The 16754-nt window shown below is 37.6% G+C and overlaps 1 protein-coding gene across 6 annotated transcripts; it reads left to right on the top strand.

Annotated features, from left to right (window-relative positions):
- Positions 1 to 9619: 9619 nt before the first annotated feature.
- On the top strand, positions 9620 to 14130 carry LOC112289255 (zinc finger protein JACKDAW). 6 transcript variants are annotated; one of them, XM_024534368.3, is made up of 4 exons: positions 9778 to 10673; positions 11313 to 11709; positions 11980 to 12092; positions 12447 to 14130. In XM_024534368.3, the coding sequence occupies exons 1-4, from the start codon at positions 10475 to 10477 to the stop codon at positions 13694 to 13696; spliced, it is 1959 nt and encodes a 652-aa protein (XP_024390136.1). In that variant the 5' UTR covers positions 9778 to 10474; the 3' UTR covers positions 13697 to 14130. The 6 variants fall into 6 exon arrangements, with proteins under 6 accessions (XP_024390101.1, XP_024390117.1, XP_024390136.1 ...); XM_024534376.3 differs by having other exon boundaries at positions 10332 to 10673; positions 11980 to 12059; XM_024534358.3 differs by having other exon boundaries at positions 10332 to 10673; positions 11980 to 12116.
- Positions 14131 to 16754: the final 2624 nt, after the last annotated feature.

Raw genomic sequence — 16754 nt, 5'->3', positions numbered from 1 at the left:
GTGGTTTTACTAATGATTGGAAGCTAGTAAAAGAGACAGTGGGGCTTTTGGCTAGGCAACAAAAGATTAAGACTCGTGGATTATTACCAAGGTTGAAGCCAATGCCTGCATCTCAAAATCTAATGCCACCTCAAAACGGAATCAAGACTGTTAAGGATGGTACTCTTGAAGAACTAATTAAGGGCATACAAGACTTGAAGGTGGAAATGACTGAATTGAAGAAATCCCAGATGGCAAGCTCATCAAAGACAATTGAAGGCTCAAAGGGATTTATAGAAAGATGTATGTGGTGTGACAATCCAAACCATAAGCGTGGTGAATGTGATAGCTATAAGGCTGCAATCAAGGATGGTATTGTGTATTTCAAAGAGGGCAGGATAAGACTCACAAGGTCAGATGAGCCTCTAAAGACTAATTTTGGGAAGGGTGGCATGAAAAAATTAGTAGAGGAGCAAACATCAAAGAATAGTGGCATAAAAGGGGAAGGAGCTGAGTCTTATTCTATTACAGTTGAACAAAAGGGAGTTAAGGCTGTTTCTTTGCCAACTAAAGGAGTCATGATGAGGGGAGCTGAAGCTATCAGAAAGAAAACTGGGTGGAATGATTCAGTTGATGCTATTAGCATTAAAGCATATTTGTGTGGAGACAAGCATGATGATGATATGCATGATGCTATGGTTGAGGAAAAAAGAGGTAGAACTATTCATGAAGAGGATGTTATTGAGCCTGAAAACAAGAGGAGGTCTCCAAGAAATAAAGAAGCTTCTAAGGAGCAAAAAACTGAGAAGGTATCTTCTTCTACTCATCCTGGTAGTGCACCATTACCAAAAGAGTGGTGGGAGAAGGGCAAAGAAAGAGAGAAAGAAGATACAAGCAAACCTAAAGGTAAAACTCCTGCTTATAAACTTCAATCTGAGATTGAATCATCTACAGATATGAAGAGTATTTTAGAGGAGAAGATCTTGGATGCAAAGATTGAATTCACTCTAAGAGAGGCTCTAGGCATAGCCAAGAAGGATTTTCATGAATTAATCATCAATGTGATAAAGAGGAAGAGGCAAATGACAGCAGAAGCTATTATGGTAGAAGCATTGGATACTCAGGTAACTATGGATGAAGAAGAAGAGATAGGACAGGTATTTGCACAATTTACAATGCCTGAAACTAGAAATAAGATTGATATGGAAAACAAGGTTTCATTTAAACATGTTGAAGGTAAAAGAGAGTATCAAGTGGAATGCACACCTTTGGGATTTACAAGGATAATGAAGGATGCACAAGAAGCAAGTGTTAATACTTGCTCTAAATGTGAAAATGAGGGAATAGAGAGTAGTAGTTATTCAGTTCCTTATTGGGCTAGAACTACTACAGAAACATATGTGAGATTGAGAGACTTTAAAGATCCAATTTTGGCCCTGGTTGATCATGGATCTGAAATCAAAATCATTCTTAGGACATTGTTTGATAGAGAAAAATGGTCCATTGATATAGGCCAAAGATAGGTATTGAAAGTTTCAAATAAGGTGGAAGATACAAGTTTTGATATGGATAAGAATGGAAATAGAAGACAAGATGAAGAAGAGATGATGGCATATGAAAGAGGTGAAGATGAAGAAGAGAAGAATTATGGAAGTTCATTTGCTACTGGTGGAATGGATTTTGGTGACAAGGTTCAAAATTTCTATGAAGGATTATGGGGTATGAAATATTTGGTTTTAGCAAGAGAAGAGTTATCAAACTATGTTGAAGGAAGGGCTTTGAGAACCAAGACCACGGAAGCAATATGCAGGTTTATATTAGAAGACATCTTCAGCAGATATGGCTATATTGGGAGGATGAGAGCTGATAGAGGAGAATTGGATGCCATAGAAGCAAGAGATTTTTTCAAAAGGTACGGAGTTCAATTGAAGTTGACTACTTCTTATAATCCTGAAGCCAATGGAAAGAGTGAAAGAGGTCATCCTCCAATCATTTATGCATTGGTTAAGGCATGTAAGGGTAAATCAATTCAATGGCCTAAACTGCTTCCATTTTCTTTATGGGCTGATAGAACTACTCATAGTACTGTTACTGGTTATATGCCTATGGAATTAATGCTAGGACAAAAACCTATAATGCCTGCTGAAGCAACCTATCCTACATGGATGTTTTTGTCTTGGAAAGATAACATTAATAGAGAAAGGTTATTAGAGCTTCGAATCCAACAGTAAAGAAGATTACCTGAGGACCTATAAATTGCAACTGAGAGGTTAAAGGAAGCAAGATTGAAAAATAAAAAGAGGTTTGATAAAACTCATAGGTTAAGGCCTAAACCTATAGAGATTGGAGATTGGGTTCTAGTTTATGATAGCAGCCTTGAGCATCAACATAGTACTGTAAAGAAATTTGCAAAAATATAGTTTGGACCATATGTGGTGGTTATAGTCCATGATAATGCCACATATACCTTACGTGAGTTAGATAGAGCTATCATTAGAATTCCAATAGCAGAGAAGAGGGTGAAGGCTTTCAAAAGAAGAGATGGGCGGTTTCAAATAGAAGATCTTGAAGAATTCTTACCTCAATATTTGGACCAAGAACATGAAGAAGAAGACTCTATGAGTGATTCCAAGAAGTCTCAAGAGGATGAAGAAGAGTAGTATGTGGCACATACCGGAGGATGTGCAAGTTTGGAGGGGGTGGATGTCGTACTGTAATCACTTACAGTATGTAAAAATTAGTGAAAACATGTAATATGTTTATAAGTCTTAATGTGAGTTAGAATAGTTAGTATGTTAATTTAAAATGAATTGAAATAAGAAAAATTATTTGGAAGTTAATCTAGTTTGATTATAGAGTTTATATTATATAGGATTTAGATAGTTAGTATAAAGGTTAAGGGAAGGGAGGAGTTAAAAGATGAAAATATAACTAGAAGGAGGCTTATTGGAAAGGATGAAAGTAAGGCATGGTTGGATGAAGGCAAGGGGTGAAGAACTTCATCCCTATTGGTCGAATACCATGCCTAATGGGCTTTGAGGAGGCTGCCCGAGGCCATATTAGGGATTAGGGTTCCTCTTTCGAGGCCATTCGAGCTTTTTGAGGCTAGGATCAGAAGGTTTAGGGTTTTGGGTATAATTTGGGTGAAGATTTTGTGTGATTTCGAGTTTTTATGGAAAAGATATGAATGTTCAAAGATAAGGTGTCAATTTCATACCTACTGTCACTTCTTTTGGGCATCACATACGAATACGGAGAGCAACAGAAGATCGGCGACTGGATTTGGAGGGAGCATTTTCTCGGCTACACATTCTACTTACTGTATAGTGAATTCTAAGATTGGGTGAAGGAGTTATGAGGCGTTGAAGACAGCACTTGTAATTTGAAGGCAGTAAGTATATTGTTTTGTTGCTAGTTATGGGTGAAGCCATATCTTGAGTTTCTGGACGAATTTTTGGTTCAAAATTTCCACAAGTGTGTATAATTGGGTTAAGAAGCTTTAGATCAAAGTTTCATAGTATTTAAATAATTACTTTGTGAGATATGAAGGAAGTTGTACACAGGTGTAAAAAAGCTAGGGTTTGAAGCTACAGTTAGGGTTTTCAAGATATCACAAGATCCAAGACGAATTTACGGTTGAATTTTGGTGTGGTAGTTGCTAAAGATATATTAGTACTCCATGTAAAATTTGGAGTTGTTTAGACGGTTAGATCGTGAGTTATGAGTTGTTGAACTTCGGGAAAATTCCTCATAAGGATATATAAGTTTTTTATAACACCTTATCAAGTATTTTGGTGTTCTTTGGATTTTAAGGCTTGTATATTGATGTAATTGCTCCAAAGGAGAGGAGTTTATATATATAAAATTGTTACCCTTATATTTCAAACTTGATTGAGTATTTAGTGACAGCCAGAAGCCCAGCGCTTTCTTGAGGCAAATTCTCTCTACCCCGACAACGTTTGAACTCCTTCCTCTCCTTCATATCAGCATCTTTGCTTGGAGCCTCTTCACTTTCATCTACAATATCCCAAAGATCCAAAGACGCCAACAAAAGCTTCATTTTTACCTTCCAATGGTAGAAATTGTCACCTCTAAACTTCTCAATAACTCTCAATCCTTCACCTTCACTTGAAGCCATATCTAAGGAAGAGTTGTATCAAAAAATATTGTAAGAAGAAGTCCTAATACTCTCAAAAAAATAGTAAGAAGGTTTTGTTGCCTTAGAATCACAGAATCCTTCTTTGTGAACAAATTAATGTTTTAACTCTCAAAAAACTCTCTCAACTTTACTTCAAAAACTTGTCATAAGTCTGATGACTTATCTAAGTGTCTCAAATCTGATTTGCCACTCTAATATCTTTCTTCTGCTCACAAATCACCTCTATACACCATAAGAGGCCTTTTAAGCACAATCAGTAACTTTAGAACATGAAATCATAAAGTTAGATTACCAAGGATCTATCTCAGCAAAAACACAATGCAAACTTTGTCTATAGGTGAAAAACAAGCCACTAACACTAAAATGCTCTTAACCATAAGTAAGAGCAAACCATGATCTAAATCTAGATCTAAACCTGAAAGATAGGTTCTTCTAAAGCCTAATATCAGCAACAATAAGTTGATCTACTCCACACTTACAAAACCACTTCAAAGAACTTCAAAAAAACACTCAAGTAAATGTGAGTGGATCCATAACCTATTGAAGAAAAGAAGTCTAAAAACTACAAACACTTAGCATCAGCAAGGATTGTAGTCTAAGAGAAAAATAGATAAAGATGATTCTTACTTCCAACACTCTTTACTTATAGGTGGTGGTTTGCTCACCAACGAGGAAACTTCCATCCTTTTGATATTACATCCATTTCTACCTCATCCAACAAAATCCTTGATGCCACCACAATAACTTACTTTAACTCTTTGTTGTCTTTTTACTATTAGCAATATATTATGCTTAATCTCTATGTGGTTGTAACTAAGCAAGTACTTGCTGATCTTCAATAAATCTTGTGCCATCATTTAAAAATATGTAGAAATTGCCTCAACTTTAAAAGTCTAATTCACCAAAATCCAATAGTAACTATAAGAGCTATAAAATATTATTCAACATCTACAAGTATAAAGGACTTAGAAGACCCTTATTATGAGATTGATAATATCCAAACGGAGCTTGAGGGATAAGACTAGATAATACGACATTACCAAGAAAAAATTACTATACTCATAAATAAGCTTAAAATTGCAAAAGAAAAAGATGCAAACATTACAAGACAAATTCCAAGTGGTACAACAAAAGAAAATTTTTTTTGAAGTTACAAAAAATATCACACAAGCTTACATAAAAGAATTACATACAAAAAATACATGATCATACAAGGTAAAAAAGAAAGCTGAGTTTACAATCAACAACTTACAAATCAAGTTCAAAAAAGTGGTCAATCAAGTCTGTGCAGTTAACCTTGAGACAAAAGAGTGATATATCTTTAATATAGTATAAAATATCAATATATACACCAACATACTTAATTCCAAACAAACTCACAAAAATATAAATATATTCTTTATTTTTTAAAGAATCAAGAAAGATCACAATAATAGATTACAAATTTTGGACAATGCTTTAGATCTTCAGTGTATAATGTAAGAAATCCAAAAAGTTTCTTGCTACAAAAAGATAATTCTAATGGACTTATATATACAAAAATTAGCAATATTTGTAATCAAATATCAACTCAATAATTCTGATAGACATAGCAATGATTTGAATATCAAAGGCTAAAGACATGAAAGAAGCACATGCCATTATTTTGCACAATTTTGCTAAACATCCCAGACTCAAGGAATTGTTTGCCACAACCACAAATTTTATGCATTACCTAATTTGTACAAAGAAAATAAGAAAAATATATCAACTTGCAAAACCAATCCAAGAACTTCTTTATAACAATCCTCTAAATACAAATATATTACGAGCAAAATGTGAAATATCTTAAAAGGTAAAATATTATTTATTAAAAACAGCACAAGTTTAGCAAAACTATGAAAGCAATAGCCATGAAAAGATAAAAGAGACACTTATAGTGCCATTATTAAACTTGGAGGGATATTTCGAGCTTAGGCCACATAAGATACAATACTTAAAGATGGTTTAGTCATTACATTAGCAGTTGTGAATTATTATAGAATATATATTGGAAGAAAACAAGGTCAACTTATAGTAGATTAGCACTTAGTTGGAGGCCATGTATTTTGAACACATATAATAAATTAAGTTTATTATTGATAATCAATATGAATCTTATTAATTTTAGACTATTTATAGAGCTTTATTTTGTACTTGCTTGTCATTACAATAGCTTGAATAATAACATACTTTAATAATTTGAGATTGAATAATATTTTAGATTATTACTAGAATTATTATCATTAATATTAAATATTTTATATAAATATTTATATTATTTATGATATTAATATTATCATTTTTTGAATATTTTATACATTAAATGTGTTTTTCTTCTTATCAATTAAAGTTTTTTAATTTTCTATTATGAGTACTATTAATAGTATAAAAATTATAAGATAAAATCGTAATATTATTTTAAATTTATAATAGATGACTATATAATTGATCAAAGCTAAAATTAATATTATCTACTAATTTAAATTTATTTATTCAATATTAAATTATATAAAATAAATTTTTAAATAAATTTATATTTAAATTTAATTTAATTATTTAAATTTAATAATATATAATTCATAATATTAATAATATGTTCTTAATTATATTATATTTTTTAAGAAAATAAAAAAATATACAACTTATGCTCAATTCTATGCTAATAATATCTTTATAGATGTTTTTCAATATGCAAGTAATTTATATATTAATTTTAGTTAATAAAAATAAATAAATAAATAACCTTTTAGTTTATTTTCTAATCATATAACATATGTATTAATCACTTCATATTGATATTTTAAATAAGGTCCATGAACATGTGATTATACTTTACAATAGTATTTTGATATATAGTAGCATAGAAAATATATATATAATAACTTACATCAAGAAGTAATTATAGATTATAAATTTATTACAACAAAGTTAATGATATTTTAGTATAAATAATATAATTAGTTAAAAAAATATGTAATCAACCTAATTTAAAGCTAGAATGTTGTAACATGTATTCTGGTTATAAGAGATTTAAATTAAGATATAAATTATCAATTTTATTTGAATTTTTTTTTAATAATATAAAGAATCTGAACAATGATTGATATAAGATGATAGAGCATATTATTAAAATAAAAAAATTTAACAACATATAAAGTATATATATATATATATATATATATATTATCATATTAAATTTTTAATCCAAAACATAAAATAGACATGATTAATGTAGAAATAAATTATAAATTATAAATCTTGTTAAATTAAAAATCTCAAATCAAACATTAAAGTATTTTTACAAGTAATACAAGTAAAAAAAAACTCTTTTTAACAAATTTTATAAAAAAAAATAAAAGATGAAGTCATTAAATATTTGATTTTGATATTAATATTCATTATATTGTTAAATATTTTTTCTAAAATATTAAATTGTGTATATTTTTCAATTGAATCAACAAAAGAATTAATATATTTATATACTTATATACTCTTATATCTCAAAAATCATAAAATCTTACAAATAAATATCTTTTTATTCTATTTGGCAACAATTTAAACAAAGTATTTTAGACACAAATGGCTCTTTAAAGAATAATATAATAAAATATTCAAAATAACCAAATATTTATAATAACCATTCAATATTAGGACTTATTTTTGATAATATAATGTTTGTTAAAACAATTTTTTTAAATAAGTTTTAAATTAAAGAGTTAATTATAAATGTTATATAACAATATGTATTATAGAAACCTCATTATACAAGTAAGGATATCAACTACTATTGTCATATTATTATCAATTTTTGATATTTATCTTATTTATGATATTTCATGTTTTAATTATTGATACCCTTGATCAAATTGAGATGTATGATTTTTTTCTTTGAACAATCATACAAAACCTACATACTTATTGTTAATAAAAATATAAACATATATCCCTCATATTTATATACATATCGACATGCCTTGATTGCAATATCTATTTATATACCAATTTCATGTTTATATAAACTTTAAAAATCAACATATATATATATATATATATATAGACATATACACACACATATACATGAATACATATATGTGCATATTTGTTATTAGTGATAGTTTCTACATGAGTAATTAAAATTGAAGTACAGCATTACATCATAATACACACATAGTGGTACAAATGTCAATCCATAAAATCCAGACTTCTGGTAAAAAGTAAACATTGAAGTAAGTAAAAAATGAGTAGCCTCAATGTTTTGTTTGCTTTCGCTTTTTTAAATTATGTAAACATAGTCTGCATGTCGCTGCCAAGTAGTAGTAAGTAGTGAATCTACAATCCACATCACTATTGCAGCACTACCACTCTCTTCACGAAAAAACTGTTTTCTCGTCATAATAATAATAATTATTATTATTATTATTATTAGACTAATATACAAACACCATGATTAACCAACATCTCCGGTTGACTGACCCACAAGAGAACAGTATAAGACTCGGATGGTAAGAAGCACAAGATGATCAAGACTGACCCATTCCCATAAAAGCAGCCCCCCCTCGACGCAGAGCAATGGATGAATGACGGAAATGCCACCCTAGATGCGATGAACACTCAGGCTGTACGATTGAAGAAGAACGAGAGAGGGAGAGGAGAAGGGAAAAAAGCAAAAAATAAGAAAAAGCAAAAGGAAGGGGAAGAAGGGGAAGAAGGGGAAGGGGAAGGCTGGGGGGAGGTGGTGACGCACGGGCGGAGGCGGCGATGCGACGTCACCGCCCGCTCGGTTCGGAACAAGCGGCGACTCACCGAGCGAACGGTGCATCCATCCATCCGGCCGTCAGTCCAAAAATCAACGCATTCATCCAAAGGGGATCCACAAAGCACACCGGACCAGGGATTTGCGGAGCCCGGGACTATTTGTGCGCATGCGCGGGTGTGTGGGTGTGGGAGGGTGCTCTGCCTCCCTCCCTCACAGCCTCACGGGTGGGGGGGGGGGGATGGTAGGCAGGGAAGGGGAAGGGGCGAGGAGGGCGGAGGAGAGATGCTTCGTAGGAGGTGCGTGCTAGAGGAGTGGATGAGAGAGAGACTCTGACACCAAGCCCCCTCGGTCTCTCTCTCTTTCTCCCCTCCCTTCCCTTCCATTTCCTTCCCCCGCGCACCATTTACTTCCCCACTACTACTTCTACGACTACTATGACGACTACTGCTGGTTGCTACAAACAGACAGGAGAGCACTACCACAGCGCAACACGACAAGCTCTGAGCTCTAGCTGTTCCCAGCCCTGTACTGTCTTGGAGCTCGGGGCCTGCCCTGCCCTGCTTCAGCCTCCCTTCCCTCCTGGTGGCATCTTTCTATCACTCTCAGCTCCCCCAGTAGCAAAATAAGTCCAGGCCTCGGTCGCCTTGCCTTCCAGTATCTCTTAAACGTCTTGTTGCGTTCCCCCCCCCCCCCCCCCCCCCCATTCTCCCTCATCAGGTCCGGTCGGCTTGGGTTGGGTCGGGCAGGTTCTGTGCTTGCCTTTTGTCGTCTTCGTTGAAAGCCTGATTATGGAGCCTTCTTTTCCGGGGCCCTTCAGTCCTCTTCGCCTCCCTCTTCTACCCCTTTGTAGTGCAATCTAGTGGCCTCAGCAAACTTATTTTGTTAGATTCCTGCAACCCCCCCCCCCCCCCCACCCTCACCCCACCCGCATCCCCACCTTGGTTCGCTGGGTGGAGTGTCTTGAAAATGAAGCGCAGTGTGCTGTGCGCAGTAGCTGGCTTGCATACGGCGCAGGCGAAGGCATGGACGAAGAGGGTGGTGGGGGTGAATGGTCATTTGGCAGAGACCGTGGTTCTGTCCTTTGGTTTGTTTTTGTAGGAGCGGACGAGGAGATAGGAGTAGCATTGTTCTGCAGCGGCAGCTTGAGCGACGCATGCAGGCGGTGGAGTAGTAAACTACGTGTAGATGCGCTGGAGATGATGCAATTTGTGCCCACTGTGATAGTCAGGGCGCATAGAAAGGCAGTACACGGAAACCAGAAGAAGTTTTGGTGAGAAATAACTGTGAGCGGTGGAATCTTTCTAATTTGTTGCAACGGCGCTGTCCTGTGAGAGAGGATTGTTAGTTTGGGCGCAGGTAGAGGGCAGCATGATGCTCGTAAAGAACACGCCTACAGCAGCTCAGGTTCGGTGTTGCTATTTCCTGTCAGCAGCACCTTGGGTGCATCGTCCCTAGCCAGTCGTACTGGGAAGCCAGACGCCTTGTGCTTGTGCGCTCTCTATTTCCCTCTCCACGAACCTTTCTCCGCTACAGTGAAGGAGTAACAAATAGAAGAGGAAATGACATTGTCCAACTTAACCAGCGCATCAGCTGGCGAAGCAAGTGTGTCGTCAGGTAACCGTACAGATGGCACCAATACTGGGATGCTACCGACATCATCCACCCCAGCCACCCCCACTGTCACCACCGTTACGGTCTCGAGTGGTCAGCCTCTTGCTGTTGCTGTCAAACGCAAGCGGAATCTGCCAGGTACTCCAGGTGCGTATTTTTGTTGTTTTCAATTCCCATCTCTCCCAAGGGTGCTGCAACCGCTTACCGTCTCCATTCGCGTCGCCGGACGCTGGAAAATCGAGGCAGAATTTGTTCCTCTTTGTACAGTGTGTGTGTTATCACATTTTAAAATCCTTTTGAGGTTCGATGCTTTTCTCTTGATATGTTAATTGATGACCCGAACTGTTCAGTTTCCAGTCTTGAGCATTAAAGACCACAGTTGATTGCATCGGTCCCATTCTCCCTTCGACCTTGTACTGTTATCTGTTAATGCACTACTAGGATGTGCACGTGATCGCTAGTCGGTTGACTACATATTGATGTATAGTTGGTTGCCTCTATATTGATGTATAGTCGGTTGACTCTACATTGGTCACATTCTCATTACTGGATACTTTTGCAAGGGAGCACTACTATCGCTCATCTGAGATGGTGGTTTTGACGAGGTTGAGGTTGTACACATGTGGAGCTGATAGTCTAAATCACGTCAGTACTTTAGATGTCAGATTCATCTTCACAAGTCTTAATTTACTCCCTCCTGTTCCCTTTGGTCAGTAATTTTTAAATGTCGTTAGCGGACTGTGAAGATGAGTTCAAGGTGCCAACGATATTGGATTTAATACGCAGACCCGGAAGCCGAGGTGATAGCTTTATCACCAAAGACATTGATGGCCACGAATCGATTCGTGTGCGAAATTTGTAACAAGGGGTTTCAGCGAGATCAAAATCTGCAGTTACATCGGCGCGGTCACAACTTGCCGTGGAAGCTGCGGCAACGGACCAGCAAGGAGGTTCGCAAGCGCGTCTACATCTGCCCTGAGCCCTCTTGTGTGCATCACGACCCGTCGCGTGCTCTGGGCGACTTGACTGGAATCAAAAAACACTTTTGCCGAAAGCACGGTGAGAAGAAGTGGAAGTGTGACAAGTGCTCTAAGAGATACGCTGTTCAATCCGACTGGAAGGCCCACTCTAAGACTTGTGGTACTCGAGAGTACCGCTGCGATTGTGGGACCTTATTTTCCAGGTGAGATTCTCTTGTGGTTCTTTTGCATACGATGGACATCTCTTGCACAGGGTTGTGAAGTTGGCAGACCGTACGTTGCGAAGACTTCCGGAAGCACCTTAGACGTCGAATTCAGTTTGTGTCATTTGCTTCTTGCTTGGTTAGCTGTAACAAACCTGAATAGGAATAGATAGTGTTTTGTGCTTCTAGCATTGGAATGGATCTCTTCCAGTGAGACAAACTTGAGAACACGTGTGATGGCTAACGTTTTGAGTCCTGACATCAATGCAGGCGTGACAGTTTTATTACCCACCGAGCGTTCTGTGATGCTCTGGCAGAAGACAGTGCTCGAGTATCTGCAGGAAAGCAAGGTGGTGGACAACCTGATAGCCTCCTAGGTTCAGGTTCGTCATCCATGTCAGTCATAGGTGCTCCTTCCTCTCCTCACGTGAATAATGTGGGTCGTATGAATGGGGAACCTTTGGCTTCCATGGTTCCGTTAGCAAGTAGACCTGGTGGTATGCCACAGTCTATGGTGGGTTTGAGTGATCTTGGTGAGAGTTGCCACCCTCTGTTGCCTCGTTGGGGTGCAACCTCTGGTTCTGGTCCTGCCTCAAAGACTGGCACTGGATTGTCGCTCTGGTTAGGACCTGGCCCTGGTCCTGGTAATCAGCAGCAGATGCATCAGCTGCTACCAGGATCGGATGGAAATTCTTCGTTTTTAATGCAGGCTCACAAAGGCATGCAGGGTGGTGCAGGTCTGCCTGGAATGATGAACACACTCGACTACGAGATGCCACAGGCACCTCGACATTCAAGTGGTCACCTTCCGTTGACACCCTCTGGAAGCCTGTTCGCCCACTTGCTTGCATCTGGAAATGGACAAGGACTTCAAGCATCAAGTTCATCTCAAAGTGGAGCTACTACTGGGATGGATATATCAGGATTCTCAGATTTTTCAGCAGCGGGAGCTAACCGTATAGATAGTGGATCAGCCACCGCAGGGTTGTCCTCGACTTCCTCAGCTGGAATGGCAAGCAACGCTTCTTCAAGGAGCACCAATGGAGGTGGAAACCTTTCCTCAGTGTCACCACTTTTTAATCCTCAACATCAGCAACAGCAGCACACTGCTTCTGCTCAGATGTCTGCAACAGCTCTACTGCAGAAAGCTGCTCAAATGGGTGCAACTGCCAGCAACACCTCTCTATTCCGAGGATTTGGGCAAGGTGGCACAGATTCAGACTCCATGGGCATCTGGCAGGGACAACGCCAAGAGCAGCAACCGCAGCAGCAACACCTGGCGCAGCAGCAGTCTCAATCACAATCCCAGCCACAACAACATCAGCATCAGCAGCAGGGAAGGACAGGTGATCTTCCACTTAACAACATGTCCAACATGGGAAACCAACCATTAATGAGGCGGCCAGGTGATTTGCAGAGTGTTTCACAAGGGCTGGGCGGCTCGTCGTTAGGGCAGACCAACAACTTTGGGGGAGTTCAAGGGAGACTGTCAGAGAGTTCCACTAACGTGCAAGACTTCATGAACTCTTTATCTGGAGGGGCTGGAATGTTCGGAGGACCGTTTGGTAGTATGCCCTCCATGTTTGGACCTAGTTCTACAAACATGGGAGGAATGCTGCCACCCAGTACTCATCGGATGTCTCCGAGTGACGTTCTCGCTGGTAGTACGTTCCCTGGAGGAGGGCAAGGTGTGTTTCAAGGCATGAGTTCTTCTTCATCCTTGTTGCCAGGTCTTGGTGGTTCTTCTAGAGTGGAGAACGATAGCAGCGACAGGTTCACGCGTGATTTTCTGGGGGTGGGAGGAGCTTCGGGGATTACAGCTGCTGGTGGAGGGATGGGGCGTACTCTGTCACCGCGAGATTTGGCTAGGATCACATCGCTAGGTCCAGGGGTAGACCTCGGCGTCTTCTTTAACCAACGAGAGAATTTGCGATCCGTGAATGCTAGCGGTCATTCTCCTGGGAAGTCATGGGACCCCTCCACCTAGTGTGTGTGTTTTTTCCCTATCTGGGTCTAAGCACTGTGGAGTGTGTGTGTGTGTCTCTTTCCCTGGTCAAGCAGATTTTCTCGGTGACAGATGCAATTTTGATTACAATTATTCAGTCCTTTTTTTTTTTCTTTTTTTTTTCCTTTTTTTTTCTCTTTGTAATACATGGCCGTCAAGGAGTGGCTTTTTGCATATGGGTGTTCCTCCCCTTCCTGCTTCATGAGAAGGATGTTGCGCATGCCATTTTGATTGAGCAGCTCTTCGGTTCAGCTACTGAGTTGTAATATAGCCCCATTCAGTTCTGCGAGTTTTTTCAGGCCATTCCGTTGGGCTAGCTTATGGCGCTATTGGGGTCTTTTTTCTTTTTTCTTTTCTTTTTCTCTACCATGTAACAATTTTCTGCCCACAATTATATGCTTTTTCATTTCCTGGAATTCATTTTTCTGTCCACGAGGATGTTTGAGCATGTTTCAAAGGCATTAGTAGACAGTTCAGCATTTGTATGAAGTAACCACTCATACGAGTAGTTTCCCATCCTCTAAACTCAAACACTTGCTACTGTTACTACCATCTCTCTCAGCAAATACTTCTTGTACTTGCACTTGAATGAATATTATTTTCTTTGAGGCTGCAGGCTGGTGGTCAATTTTACCGTCTGGAAATAGAAAGAGAGATGCGGAGCAGGTGTCACAGAAGATAGTCTCTTCTTTTCTCGTATTGGGTATTGTCTTTAGAAGGAATCTTTTGCAAGGCTAGGGGGTAAGGTAAAATCATAAACTGATTGATGAGAGCTGTCTGGATGGGCCTTTCTCTTCTTTTATTGCCCCCCTCCTTACCACCCTTGCACAACTGTCCTGTTACCAAGATGCCAGACCTTGTGTGTGCCTGAAATTGCAAGATTATTTGTCTCTCACATTATTGTTGCAAGTATCCAATGAGCTTATATATGCTTCCATGCATGCAAATCAAACTCATTGTCCTTTGCCCTTGTACTCTGAGGGAAGCACATTCTAGCACCTAGTGAGTGGCAACCCATGCAAAGTGTTGGATGTGGACTTAAGGACAAGAGGCAGCAGTGCAGCACTCACATGATTTCTATCTATCTATTTCTATCCATTTTGCATAAAATTAAAATAATCAATTAAGTACAGCTCCACATCCCCTCTCCCCCCCCCCCCCCCCCCCCCCAACCTAGCTCTTGTTCAGATTACTGGGACTATTCAGATGCGACCATGATTTGTGTACCTGTGACCAGATGCCCTCCTTGGGATATTTTACTATTAATGAAGCAAAAAGGCTCGTTGGATTGAAGGATGATGGAAGTCTCAGGGAGATACAGAGCAAGAGCCCTTACATATATTGAAGGATTACCACATCATAAAATAAAATGAAAAGGAAAAATATATAAAAAGCCAAGAGGGGATTCAGTATGTTCACCACGCTCCCAACCACCTCTTCATTTGTCACTTGACTCTAGACCCCTTTGTATTGCCGAATTTAGCTGCACTGGCGTGAATCAGACTTTGTGGAACCTGGTATATCTCCTTCATACGCCATGTTACCCATTTTAAAAAACATATATATATATATATATATATATAGAAGAGAATGATTCTATTGTTCCTATTTGGTCAGATTGATCATCTTTGTGATGCAGTTAAATTTTAGCACCTGCAGATCCTGACACATTCACAAGGCAGAGCCTATAGTTCAGCTTGCATGGAAAACTAGTGGATGAACGCCGTTGACATCATTTATGCTTTGTCTTTGTCTTCTTGTGCACATGTGGTTCAATTATAGGCAATTATACGGATGAATTTTACTGTCGAAAACCTAGATTTGAAATAGCTTTTTATTCAATAGGATTTTAAAAAGGTCACTAAAGACGCTTCCACAAACCTCGCAATGGGTCTTTGACTTCCTTTTAATTTGCGAATCTGTGTGAGGGTGACTGCAACAATTTTATTTATTTATTTACGTATGTATGTATGTTTGTTTGTTGTTTTTGTTGTTATTACCATGCTTGGCCATTTACAACCCAATGGATAAGTTGGCAAATCCTGTCACAAATGGCACAACACTGATTATTGCGATTTAAAAAAACGGTTTTCAAAAAAAGTAGTGGCCTATTGTATCTGTTCTATTCCCCATAGCTGTCCCTACACCAAACAAAAAGTGCAATTATATTTTTTATTTTATTTTATTTTATTATTCCCCTTCTTTATCACCATTCATATTAGCACCCTCGATACACAGATTGAGCTGGGTATAATCATTAATTCAATTATGTTCATGAACAGAACACATACACACACACACACACACATCTATCTATATATATATATATATATATATTAATATGATTGAGTTTGTAAAATTTTAAGAATGATATTGTTATCCCTCCACTTCATCACGTTGAACTGTTAAAGGAAGGCAATGCCCACCACTTTTTTCTGGAGTATGTGTGTTTGTGTGTGTGTGTGAGGGATATATGCAATCTAGGCAGTATTAATACTGTATGTCTCTATTTGTAGTCATTCTTTTCATACTTTTCAACTACAAACTCATGTACTTGAAGGAGTGTATTGAATCCTTGAATATATTATTACATTTGTGCAACTATATCCCATAGTTTTGGATTCTGATAGAATTTATTATTCAAATAATAAAACTTTGATTCTATTTTATCGTAATTTTTTTTATGAAACCTTTTGATAGAGTGAAATTTTTATCATGATGATTTTATTACAACATTCATGTCAATAATATGTATTTCAATATACTCTGTCAAATAATACTGTTTTTGTTTTTGTTTTTTTGTTTTGTTTTGTTTTGTTTTGTTTTCTTTTTTTTTTGTCGTTGTTGTAAGGACCACCTCTCTTAATACATAAAAGGCGTTTAAAATTTATGCACCTATATGCACTGGATTTTATTTTATTTATTTTTATCTCATACAATGATGCTATTTCTTTTTCTTTTATTTTCTTTAGTATTTTAATTCATTTGAAGTGGATGGTTCTTGGGCCTTATAGAAAGTTAATATTTTGTTAATGCCTTA

The sequence above is a fragment of the Physcomitrium patens genome, chromosome 1, assembly GCF_059467195.1.
Source record: "Physcomitrium patens ecotype Gransden chromosome 1, ASM5946719v1, whole genome shotgun sequence".
Lineage (NCBI taxonomy): Eukaryota > Viridiplantae > Streptophyta > Bryopsida > Funariales > Funariaceae > Physcomitrium > Physcomitrium patens.
Note: the sequence above shows the minus strand (reverse complement) of the source record. Positions and strands in the feature narration are given on the sequence as shown.

Excerpts from the sequence above, each read along its gene's own strand:
- LOC112289255 (XM_024534333.3), top strand. The coding sequence starts at position 10,475 with ATGACATTGTCCAACTTAACCAGCGCATCAGCTGGCGAAGCAAGTGTG. Across the intron at positions 10,674-11,312 it reads GAATCTGCCAGGTACTCCAG|ACCCGGAAGCCGAGGTGATA; the intron begins GTGCGTATTTTT and ends TTTAATACGCAG. Across the intron at positions 11,710-11,979 it reads TGTGGGACCTTATTTTCCAG|GCGTGACAGTTTTATTACCC; the intron begins GTGAGATTCTCT and ends ACATCAATGCAG.